A 12,912-nucleotide genomic window follows, 5' to 3' on the forward strand; every position below is an offset into this window, starting at 1 on the left:
TACTCTCCCTGATTACGGTCCATTCTCTTCCTCTCTCTGTACTGAGCTGAGGGTGGGAGTGCACTGAGAACAGGGCTGGGGGTGAAAGCTCTGGCCAGGAGCTAGCATGAAGGAGGGGGATCAGGGTTGGGGCAGGACGTTTGGGTGTGGGGCACTTACCTGGGCAGCTCCCATTTGGTGTGAGAGGTGCAGGTGGGAATTTGTGGGGGGAGGGTGCAGGAGCTCCTGTTTGGTGATCAGGGTTGGAGTGGGGAGTGCAAGAGTAAGGGTGTGTAGGGGTTGAGTATGTGAGGGGGTGCAGGTGTCAGGGCAGAGGGTGGGGGCTGGGTATGTGTGGGGGTGCCAGAGTCAAGGCTGAGGTTGTGGGGGTTAAGGGGTGAAGGAGTCAAGAAGAGGTCTGGATGTAGGGATATTAAAGACAGTGCCCCCTCCATAACTTGTCCCCCACACTTTAAAAATCCAACAGTTTCACCAAGTATGAAAATCTTTTAGTTCTTCTGTTAAAACGTGTAAGCTCCTGTCTGTGGAAATCATTGATTGTATCTGTCCTGTGAAAGATACTCTATTACTATGTAAAATTTACAAACAAGGTAATTGACTTTGTTCTTCAAGTAAACACTATGGTACCATCCCTGCTGTGAGCCTTAAGCTGTAATTGATACAATGTAAACAAACGCTATAAGCTGTTAAGTGACTTTCACTTCATTGTAACAGCAAGGGCTCCTAGGAACAGACCCCCCCCCCCCGTGATTAAAGGGTCGGGAGTCTCAAATGAATTAGCACCCACTCTGAAAGTGGTGGAGACAGTAAAATTAAAATATGGTTAAGATATGGAATGTGTGGTGATGATGAATGCTTGATGTACATGAATGGTTAGGGAGTTGCCAGCCTAGAAAGGGAGTATCCATCGGCCAAAGAATGTGTCAAGTGGACCACCAGACAACGCCCGGAGGGTAAAGTGGGATCCACCCCAACACCTGGAAGGATGAGAAACAAACTTTGGGCAGTGGGGAGCCACCAGTGAGTCAGCAACAGCAGAATGAAACGGTTCTCATAGACTAACATAGGAGTTAATTCCTATAAGAATGGACTCAAAGTTCTCCATCTTTAGTGTCTCTGGTTCTGCTGCCAACCTCCAGGAGCAGTGGGTGCATCTGACATAGACTTGGCTCCATCCTCGTGACCAAAATACCTGGCCAGTAACTTGGCATGAGCAACTTCTAGGCTGGTAACTATAACACCTATACAGAACTTGAATGAATATGTATGTATGTATGTATGGAATAAGTAGTTAAACAACGTTGTTTATTTTTATCTTTTGCTTTATTATATTTACAATAAATGTGGCATCTTTGCCTTACCTCTCTTAATAAGATCCTGCTGGTTTTTATTCTATTGGTATAACATGGGTGTGTATGAGGGGGGGCTCAGGGAACGAGCCTGGGGTGTGTGCGGGGCTCAGGGGCAGAGGGCTGGGTGTGTGTGTGTAGGGGGGGGTCAGGGCAGGGGGCTGGAGGGGATATGCCCCTATTCCGTCCCCCCCATTCCACCACCTCCTTCCCCAACGGCTTGCCCCCGCTTCTTCTCTGCTTCCGCCGGGAGCAGTGAGCACGCTGACTCTGCTCCTTCCTAACCCCTTCCCTCGCAACGGCCATCACCTGATTGGCCGGCAGGGAGGGAGGGATGGAGAGGCGAAGGAGGGGCAGGAACCCAGCACGCTATGAAGAGGCAGGGGAGCTGGCAGGACCAAGCTTCTGCCCCTTGCCTCCACAGGGGTGGGGGAAATGGAGGGCAGAGAAGAGCGGGCCAGAAAGGATTTTTAATGACACTCTGCTGCCTGCCGGGACTCCGGCAGGTAACAGCATACCATTAAAAATCGGCTTACATGCCACAGGTTGCCGATCTCTGACCTAGTGGATAGAGCACCACACCGGTCCTCAGAGTTTTAGTCCAGGCTTTGCCTCTAGCCTGTTGTATGACCTTGAGCTGGTCACTTCTTCACTCTGTGCCTCTGCTTTCCCATCTGTATATTAGGGATAATGATAGTGACCTCTCTTAGCCCTTTTCATCCCTAGGTGCCATATAAGAGCTTATTTATTTCTTATAAATAATCCCACTGAAATCAATGAGGCCATTCACAAAAGGCTAGACTTTACCCCATCTTTTCTGCCAACACAAGGTGGTAAAGAGATATAAATACTCTATAATCCACAGCACTTCCTACCCCGCTCATGGGTAGCAGTGTGTGAGGGATAGCAGTGACCATGGGATTGCACCAGTCTCTCCCACACAGGTGAGCAGGGAGTGGGCAGAGCCTTAGATCCTTTCCTTTTCCCCTCCAACATATGGACCATCACATGAGCTGAAGTACTGGGGAACATAATCTGCAACAGGCACAGGGCAGCTGCAGGTAATATCCTCCCCTGGAGTGAGGGGGCGGGGGCGGGGCAAGAAACAAACTGAATCTGAGCCTCAGTCTGGTTCTCAGTCCACTCCTTGGACAGAAAAAATCTGCACTGCCTATTGCTCAGGGCTTGTTGCAATACTATAATCTATCCTAAAGCAGGATGCTACTCAGTGCTAGTATAAAGGTGGCAAAATAAGATTCTAAGGGTTTTCTGGTGGTTGAATTATGTATAAAGTATCTCTGAAAAATGTTTACTCCCTGGCATTCAAGTGAATAGCAATGCTCCCTTTTGATTTTAATGGGATCAGGATAGGACCTTGGATACTGAAACCTTAGGTCTCATACTTTGTGTGCATGTATTGCTAAGGAAATCTTTTCCTCATTTTAATTCATTCCACCTATGGTGATTTGGAGAACTTCTCTTAAGGATTTTGTTGTATTCCTGAATTTATTAATATGGTTTTATTTTGTAGCCCTTGGTATTTCCTTTATATTAGATATTTGTTATTAAATCCAAATATCAATAAAACAATTAATGAAAAGTTTGATTCATTCTTCATATACTCTCGCTATAGGGCTCCCACTGTTGAAAAAAGCTGCCCCAGTTTGAGTACCTTCTTAAAGTCACCCTTCATAGACACTGTCTTTGTAACATGAATCTTGTTTTAATACACAGGATCCATGGTTCCTAATTATGGCCTTACATGGAGAACAAACTGTGCTTGGAATTTTTATTTTCTCTCTGCAGAAATTTCTACTTTAGAGATGTTAAAAAATACAATGAAACAAAACCAAACAAACCCCAAACTCTTTATGGCAAGATTTATATCTCAGGGGGAGTTCTGTAGTTGGGTGAACAAGCCTCCCAATTAGTCAGTAACCAGGCCATGTTCAATAGCTGGAGTAGACACAATGGTGTTTTTGACATTCAATACTTAGTGTGGGCAGATTCTTCCCTTTCCACCCCTGCTCCCTACAACCTTTCATATAGCCTTACAGGCTGTCTCACAGCAGTCATTCTACAGCTCACATGCACAGCACCCTCTAAGGGGCAGGCTTGCTTGGAAAATAATCTGCCTCTTTTCTTTCATGAATTAGATAGTGTATACTTACTAGCTCATACCTATTGCACCCTTAGCAATAAAGAATCTTGGTATGACTGCAGCTGTGATTCACTCTCTGTTTTAAAGGGCTGCTGTGTAAAATATGGTCTGTGCCGTTATTAAGTTTGTAGAAATGGCTGTTTTGGTGGAGATGGAAAACGTGGCAGTTTAATATGTAATGGCCTTTGCAGGGGACAGTCCTGTAGCTGAGTGTCTGGTTGCCCCTCACAGTTTTGGAGACACTTGTACAGCTCCTGTTTCTGTGGCCTTCTGTTGTACAAGTAAGGTTTTTTGGATGAGATTTTTTTATGAAGTACTCACATGCTTTATTTGCCTAGAATCAATGAGGGATTTTCCTGTGCTGGAAACTCACACAGGGCACTGTTTGCATACTTGTAGCTGGAAAATTGTGGTATATTTATACCTTTCACTGCCAAAGTTATGCCAAAATTAGAGAGCTTTCTCTAACAGTAAGATAAACATTCATTAAGCTGTACTGCTGGGTAGCGTGAGGACTCACCAGTGATAATCCTGACATAGTCACAAGAGGGAATTGGTCCACAGAAAGCAATGGTGACTTTCTTTCAGTGCCTTTTGGGCAAGATTTGAAATGGCTGGGTTTTTGTTACCCTGCCAAGTAGCACTTACTGCTGTCAGGGTTTTAGTCTTGTCAATAACTAACCTCTTTGTGAAAAGGTCTGATTTCCTGGTAGTCTTCATAAAATCATAAGGCCTGAGGGCCAAGTGCTCAGCACCTCTGAAATTTAGGCCACAGTGGGTGTCTTTCATGGTGAAAGCCTAGAGCTTTCGACTGAAATGGGGTTGGAATCCCCACCTTGTTGCCTTGTGATAGGAGGCTATCCTTGGAGATCATCCCAGCATCCTATTGCTTTAAACCAGCAGTTCTCAAACTTGCACCATGACCCCCTTCTGACAGTAAAAATTACTACGCAGCCCCAGGACGGGGGACTGAAGCCTGAGCTCTCCTGCCCTGGGGGCTGAGAGGTGTGAGAGCCAAAGCTGAATCCTAAGGGCTTCAGCCCTGCCACCCAGGCTGAAGCTGAAGTCTGGGCCTTGGGTTTCACTTTCAGCCCTGGGCCCGAGCAAGTCTAATGCCAGCCCTCATGACCTCATTAAAATGGGTTCGTGACCCACTTTGGGGTCCTGACACACAGTTTGAGACCTGCTGCTTTAAACTATCTTGATAGCTTTCTGTCTCCACCTTCCTATCAAATGGCTCTGCTTGCATTGACAGAGAACTCATTGTCTTGGGATGTCCAGACAACAGAGCAAAGCTTAGCCCTTTTATTTTATTTTAGTTATGTACAGTATATAGGGTGACCAGATGTCCCGATTTTATGGGGACAGTCATAATATGAGGCTTTTCCTGATATAGGCTCTTATTACCCTCCTACTCTCTGTCCCGATTTTTCACACTTGCTTTCTGGTCACCCTACAATCTCTCTCTCTCTCTCTCTCGACTATGGATGGAACATCAGTCTTTGCATGGAAATCCAAATTGCACAGGAACATAAAACAAAATTTCTGACGTCTGGAAAGAAAAGTCAAATATATCTATCGGGAGTCATAAGATATTCTACCATGAGCAGCTGCATTTTCTATGGATAACTGCAGGTTCCAGTGGGTAGTGTACTAGCCTAGGATTTGGGAGACCTGAATCCAAGTCCCTGCTCTGCCACAGACTTCCTATGTGACTTTGGGCAAGTCACTGGGTCTCTTTGTATCTCTGTACAATGGTGCACTTCCTACCTCACAAGGATGTTGTGCGGGATTAAAGATCACAAGGTACTCAATATCAAGGCAAAGGAGACTATATTAAGTATCTTAGTTAAGTAGAATGTTGTTTTAGCTGTGTTGGTCCAAAGATATTGGAGAGAGGAGGTGTGAGAGGTAATATTACCTCACCCACCTTGTCTCTTAGATAAATAGAGACCCCTATACATTCCAATGAGAAATATCATTGGGGAGGGATAGCTCAGTGGTTTGAGCATTGGCCTGCTAAACCCAAGGTTGAGAGTTCAATCCTTGAGGGAGCTACGTAGGGATCTGGGGCAAAAATTGGTCCTGCTAGTGAAGGCAGGGGGCTGGACTCAATGACCTTTCAAGGTCCCTTCCAGTTCTAGGAGATTGGTATATCTGTTATTATGTTATTTAGTTATTTATTATCAAAATGGCAGTGGTATTAAAAAACTTCCTCAGCTTAGTTTTCTTTACATTTTGACTATTTTTTGGCTGTGAAGACACAAATCGTTTAAAAAGCGATTGTAGCCACTGGAATGAAGCTGTATGTTTACTATATATGGAAAAGAACATACAGTAATCTGTTGAAGGCCTTCTAGTTAGCATTTGTGGATCTTTGACAAAAAAAAATTTAGAGATACAGGGTTTACCTTCAGGACGTAACTAGTTTATTACGTGTTTCATCTTTGGAAATGTGAGTTCCAGTTATTACTCAAGCTTAAAAAGAAATGGAAAAATAACCCTATCAAGTAACCATAACTGTTCCTGTATTTCACATAGTAATTTTGGTGGGGAAAAATGCACTGCCGATAACACCATTTGAAAGTTTTAGAAGTAGGGCATGCCTTTCTGTTCCATGGAAATGTACGGGAGCGAGAGAGGTTTGAGGAGAGACAGGGTGGGGGAAATGATGTTTCCTTTATATTTTAAGGGAAAACACACTTCCTTCTTAATGGATAGATGTTGTGTATGGATGTCAAACCTTTTCAGCCTTAAGCACCAAATGACTTCGTAAATATCTATGACTTGATTGAGAATCAATAATGATGGATAAAACACAAAGCAACTGAGAAGTCTTTCTTTCATGTAGAAACGTGAATGCTTATCTGAATACTTTGGGACTGCCAGCTGCCTCTCTCGTAAATCTATAACAGTATGGCAAGTACATTCAGGAACATTTTGTGCACACCAGCGAGGTCTGCACATACCAAGTAATGCGCAACGTGTTAGTGCACTTTAGAAATCTCACCCCTATAACTGCGCTGCCTCACCATGTAGAAAACCCTTTGACTTTCCATACATTTATAAACTCTGAAGACTTTCCAACTCTTTGCATTGTGGGATGTTATGGCCCCAGACCCTGTGAAATCCTTTCACTCTCACTGCTTTCTTGAATGAACTAGAAATGGGCCACTTGGGACTGGGACTCAAGAAACCTGGGTTTCCATCCTGACTGTGACACTGACTTGCTGTGTAATCTTGGGAAAGTCATTTCATCCCTCTCTGCCTTTGTTTCCCTTCTTCCCTTTTGAGTGTCTTGTCTGTTTAGACTGGAAGCTCTCTAGAGCAGAGCTGTCTCTTGCCATAGTGTCTAGGACAATGAAGCCCAGTTGGGCCCTCTAAGTGTTGTTATAATACAAACAATAATAATTGATAATATTGTGGGAAGAGAGAAAAGGCTTTCTCATATTCTGGGATTTTTCTCTTCCATGGTACACTCTGGGTCAAAATGTGAGGGTGATCCAGAGAATCTTATTACACTTAAGTCATTGAGAACATTAGGCCCACTGGAATGCACAGTGGTTGTATTGCACAAGAGAGAAGGGGAGGGGAGGGTGATCAGGTTGCCTTTAGAAGCTCAAGCTGGAAGTGGGCTGCCCAGACACCCTTCTTGTTCCACTCCTTTCCTAAAGGTAGGTAGAGGTGGGGCTTAATCAACACTTTCCAGAAAAGTTGAGTTTAAAAGGTGTGGTGTTTTGTTTTTGTTTTTGTTAGAACTTTATAAACCGAACCATTTTTTTTCTGGTCCTTTCTAAAAGTCAACAACTTGAACAAAAACTAGGGAAAGACAGTCAAAGTAGTAAAATACAATGGTAGTTACTTCTCAAGGTGAACAAAGGCAGCCTTATCTGGCACTGCAAATTATTACTGCAAGGTCAACATAAGTTAGTTATTTGTTGCAAGGGAAAAGATACATCAATGTGGTGTTTGCTAACAAGCAAGTTAACTCTGTGGTGTCAGGAGTGGTGATTTCTGGATGTTAGCTGTCAAATGGAAAATGAATTGTCATGACCTACGAGTATTTTAGAACTCCTGACCGTGTGTGTGATGGGAGAAAGGAGTTTTACAAAAGGGCTCAGCACCCATAATTTAGGGGCAGATTTTCAAAGCATGTAGGCACTGAAATATGCTCAGTTTATCAAATGAACTTGTGTTACAGTGGGAGCTAGTGGGTACTAGGCCCTTTTGAAAATCTGGCTCTCGTTTAGGTGCCAAACGAGAGCTGAGCTCTTCAGAAAATCTGACCCCAATTGTGGATGCTGAGCACAAGAAAATCAGGCTCCAGAGTCTTTTGAAAATAGGGCCCCTGCTCCCTCTCTCTTGTCCCAAGACGTTAACAATGGTATTAGACAGTTAAAGTATGAGACTCTGATAGATAAAAAAGAAAACTTGCTAAATCTGGAAACAATGCTTACCTTTTAAAAATGCGCTTTCTTGCAGGGGTATTCGTTCTGTTAAAGGAACAGAAAATTAGTGGGCACAGCAGTATGGAGGCAGAGGATTTCCCTCCCCCGCCACCTGAAGGTAACTGTAATATTCCAGCTTTTTAGTTACTCACAGTGTAACCGATGTATCCCCTCCCCACTAACCACTCCCAAAAATCTTTAGTCAATTTGATCTTTTTTTGAGGTGTTTTTGTTGTATGTTTTGGCGTTATCCTTGTGAACACCTTTTGTGTTTGTTCTTTAACCATTATTCCTCAGCCATTCTTCAGGGGTTATATATATATTTAAGACCTAATTGTTGGTGCATTGTCAGAGATTCTTTCCAATGATTTCTGTGAGCACTGGATCAAGCATGAAGTGTCATTTTTAACAGTCTCCTCATTGCTATGAATTTCTTCATCCATTGATCTGATTTCTGAGCTCTGCCAGTTACTGTCTCCAATATGAGGTGTTAAAAGTTGATTAGACTGATACACAATTATTATATATTCAGAAATGTCCTCTTTGGGGACCATCACCTTGTTGTGGTGAAGCGGCTTGCATGTTCCAGTGATCCTTGGAGCTAAGTTGTTGGGAGCTTCATGTTCCTGGTAGGGTCTCCCAAGGCAAACAGGTTTATCATAGAAGATTAGGCTTGGAAGGGACCTCAGGAGGTCCCAGACAAAGCACAGTCCAATCCCCCAAGTCCTCAATGGTGGATCAGGCAGAAGAGGGTCCTCGGCTCTCAACAGCTGTGAAAGTGGATGAGGGCAGTAGCAAGTGGATACCCACAGTCATCTTGGTCTTTACCTGCCACTGGGCCCCAGTCCTCCAACTTGTCATGACTGCTGATGATAGCTCATCTCAATTGATTAGACTCTTCCTGTTGGTATGCATACTTCCACCTTTTCGTGTTCTCTGTATGTATAACTATCTCCTGTCTGTGTGTTCCATTCTATGCATCCGAAGAAGTGAGCTGTAGCTCACGAAAGCTCATGCTGAAATAAATTTGTTAGTCTCTAAGGTGCCACAAATACTCCTGTTCTTTTTAAGGAGATATAGTGACCTGTGCCTCAGGGAGAGAATGCATGTGTTATAGGATGACAGTTTTACTTATGACTGGGATCATGGGATATTTCCCCTGCAAAGTGTCCATAGCAGGAGAAAGTCATGAATTTGGGTGCTGGCAGGGTTATATCAGAGTTCCTTTTGGATGCCGATCTAAATATTGATGATGGTTAATTGAAACAAAGAAACTCAAATAAAAAGTCAACTTTAAGCAATTGGGCCAAAATTTTCAAACTTTGGGAGCTGAATGTTAGGAACCTAAAGCCATATTTAGGCACCTGAATGAAGTTGACCTGACTCTCGGAGAGACTGAAGAATGACAGCCTCTGTAGAATGTATTTGGTAGTTGTGAGTGCTCAGGCCCCTCCTTTAAGGTCTCTAGTTAGACACCTGCATCTTCATTTAAAGTCTGTGATTCTGGCTTCTGTCCTTGGCAGCCAGGATACTGGGCTAGATGGACCATGGGTCTGATGTGCTCCTACATATTCATCCATAAACAAAACCTTGTGATTTTTAACGCTAAAGACCCTTGTAAAATGTTGGCCTTATTTCCTTACCTCTCTTTCTTCCCCTTTTCTATACTGGGATCTTTAGGGTGGCATTTTTGCTCCTCCTACCCTCTTGTTCCATACTAACCTTGCTATGTTTTTGCTCTGCCCCATCAAAACACACGTGATTTCTCTCCTGTTCACATTGTAGCTACTAGGATAGCATGACTCGAATATCCTGGGGTGCAGGGCAAGGAGGTGCAGGGCAAGGAGGTGGGCTCTCAAGATGTTCCCTACCGAGATGTATGGGGAGGAACTGAAGTCTATGCTCAGCAAAGTGGATATCTGTCCCCTTCCCTCTGCTGATTAGTTGGGGAGGTGGCTAAGTCCCCTACCCAAACTCATGTGGCTGAGAGGTGGAGGTAAGGCCTGTGCTCAATGTTTAAGCCCCTCTCTCTGACTCTGGATGGACACAGCAGCAGCACAAAGGGAGCTAGGGACATTTAACAGATGAGCACATTGCTAGGATGCCCAGCAGGAGTGGCACTGAAATCCACACTCTGCACTGACTCCAGTGGCCTCTGGTACATTGTGGTATTCTTTCTCAGAGGATGCACAGCCATCTTAAAGTCCTGAACTGTGGTCTAAAGGCCAAATGGTTAGAGGAGAAGAAAAAATCTCATTAAGTCAATAGATATTACTCAACATCTCTGTCTGCCACACCCACAAATTGCAGCCTGAGATTTAAAAGTTATCTGGACACTTTCCTGTTGATGGAAGGCAGCGTGATCTGCAGTGCAAGGCTGGGCATCAGGTGTCTCAAATTCTATTCTTGGCTCTGCCCCTGACTTCCTGTGTGGCCCTGGATAAGTAACTTCACCATGTCTCTCCTCCTCAACATCTCCACATGTAAAATAGGTTAACAGTATTCTCCCCATCTTCCTCATGGGGGTGGTATGAGGATGAATTAAAGTTTGTATAGTTGTCATGTCAGTGCTGTCATAAATAGATAAGTAAGAGTTAATAGAACAGAAGTGCTTCATATCTCTTTGCCTGGTAAGGGTTAACAAGAACAGTGAGCCTGGCTGTCACCTGACCAGAGGACCAGTCAGAGGACAGGATACTTTCAAATCTTGAGGGAGAGAAGTTTGTGTGTGTGCTGTTAGAATTTAGTTGTTGTTCACTCTGGGGGCTCAGAGGGATCAGATGTGCAACCAGGTTTCTCTCCAATCTCCCTGATACAGGTTCTTATAGATTCAAAATAGTGAGTACTAGGTAGATAAAGCGAGTAGGCTTATGTTTGTTTTCTTTATTTGCAAATGGTGTATTTGGCTGAAAGGAGTTCAAATTGGTATTTTGCTGAAAATATTTTAATTTGTACTTGAATACTTAGGCTGGGAAGATATTCCCAGTGTCTATAGCTAAAAGACCCTGTACCTATTCCATTTTAAATTTACAAAGCTATTTTTTACTGTTTTTCTCTCTTTAATTAAAAGTTTCTTGTTTAAGAGCCTGATTGTTTTTTGTTTTTTTTATTCTGGTGTGAGGCCCCAGGGGACTGGGTCTGGATCCACCAGGGAATTGGTGGGGAGAAAGGAGGGAAGGGGGAGAGAGAGGTTAATTTCTCTCTTTGTTAGGATTACTTTCTCTCTCAGGGAAAATCTGGGAGGGGGAGAGAGAAGGACGGGGGGAAGATAAATTTTCCTCTCTGTTTAAAGATTCAAGGAGTTTGAATCACAGTAATCTTCCAGGGTAACCCAGGGAGGGGAAGTCTGGGAGAGGCAACGGTGAGGGAAAGAGTTTACTTTCCTTGTGTTAAGATCCAGAGGGTCTGGGTCTTGGGGGGTCCCCGGGCAAGGATTTGGGGGGGACCAGAGTGTACCAGGCACTGGAATTCCTGGTTGGTGGCAGCGCTACAGGTTCTAAGCTGGTAATTAAGCTTAGAGGAATTCATGCTGGTACCCCATCTTTTGGATGCTAAGGTTCAGAGTGGGGAATTATACCATGACAAGTGCAAAGTATGATTATAGTCTTAGGGTTTGTCTATGTGGTGCAACTAATGCACCAGAAGGGTGTAAATTCTAGCGTTCATTAGCATGTCACACATTAACTGCCTTGTGTGGACCCTGCTGGTGTGCGCTACAAATTCCCTAATGCATGTTAATGTTGTACTGTTTGAAGCAAGACTACATTAACGCTGCTTAGGGAACTTTTAGTGCATGCCAATAGGGTCCACCTGGGCCAGTTAATGTACAGCACACTATTGCACATTAGAATTTACACACTTCTGGTGTGGATTAATGTATCGTGTGGAGAAATCCTTACATAGAGTGGATGGTAACTCTGTCCCAACTGAAGTGTATTATAGGCATATTTAAGAGGCGGCTGAGGTCTACAGGAGGAACAATAGCTGGGAGAGTGGTGCATGTGTTTCCTTCATCTCCTTCTCACTTTATTGTGTTCAGGCCATATGTAGCAAACACATGCTGCTGAATTTTGTGTGTGTATGTAACACTGACATTCCATTCATGCAACAGTTTAATTTCATAGTGATAAGTTTACACCAGTTAACTCCCACAGAGCAAATGGAGGCATTGTAGAAAATTTTAAAAGATGATTGTTGTCCTACTCCCTTACCCCTCCAAAGTGACTTGACTTTTAAGTGATTGTCCTTTCAGGCACAAACATCAGGAATTCCCCAGTATTTATGTTTTTGTTTATGTTCAGTGGGCGTATGTATTAGCAGGAAGAGATTGAAAAAGAAAAATGAATTGCTTTATTTAAACAAAACAAAAAGAGGCAAACCCAAAAAACCTGGCACTTGTGAGCTCTGATAATGCCAGCCCATGTTCACTGCTTTCACATGTGTGAGCACATACAAGAGATGGAACATTACTTTTAATATTCAGTGATTCTTTTGAGGCCTAATAATTTAAAAAAAATGAAGACTTCTGGCCTCCCCACCAGCAGAGAAAACACTTTAATGCTTAATATTTAAGGGTAAACGAAGGCCATGTACAATGCACTGTTATGTTTCTTATTAATTACTGTAGCAAAGTATGTGCTCCACACCCATCTGGACAGTGAAGGGACATGTTGTGGAATGCAGACACTGCAGTAGTTGCCAGGCCTGGAGGAAAGGCTTGCAGCCATAGAAACAGATGGACTGGTGGTTTCTGCGCACTGCATTTCTTCCTATAGCTGTGCTTTCTTCACTCTGACCAGCAAGGACTTGAGTCTGGTTGCTCTGATGCCATCTATTTTGTACTTGTTTATGGTACTCTGTTGAAAAGAGCATTACTTTTCCTACCACCCTGTCACAAAGGTTGTTTTTTCCTTCTGTCCACATGGGAATAGTCCTTTTTCCCCTGTAAAATGGG

The 12,912-nt window shown here is 43.6% G+C and overlaps 1 protein-coding gene across 2 annotated transcripts in view; it reads left to right on the plus strand.

Moving 5' to 3' along the window:
• ARHGEF10 (Rho guanine nucleotide exchange factor 10) overlaps positions 1-12,912 on the plus strand; it is a 188,373-nt gene that overhangs the window by 19,637 nt on the left and 155,824 nt on the right. For both annotated transcript variants that reach the window (XM_030555561.1, XM_030555560.1), the window contains exon 2: positions 7,993-8,076. In XM_030555561.1, the coding sequence (XP_030411421.1) occupies positions 8,040-8,076 (37 nt within the window). In that variant the 5' untranslated portion in view covers positions 7,993-8,039. The remainder of the gene's footprint in view (positions 1-7,992; positions 8,077-12,912) is intronic.

The sequence above is a fragment of the Gopherus evgoodei genome, chromosome 3 (genome assembly GCF_007399415.2).
Source record: "Gopherus evgoodei ecotype Sinaloan lineage chromosome 3, rGopEvg1_v1.p, whole genome shotgun sequence".
Classification (NCBI taxonomy): Eukaryota; Metazoa; Chordata; order Testudines; family Testudinidae; genus Gopherus; species Gopherus evgoodei.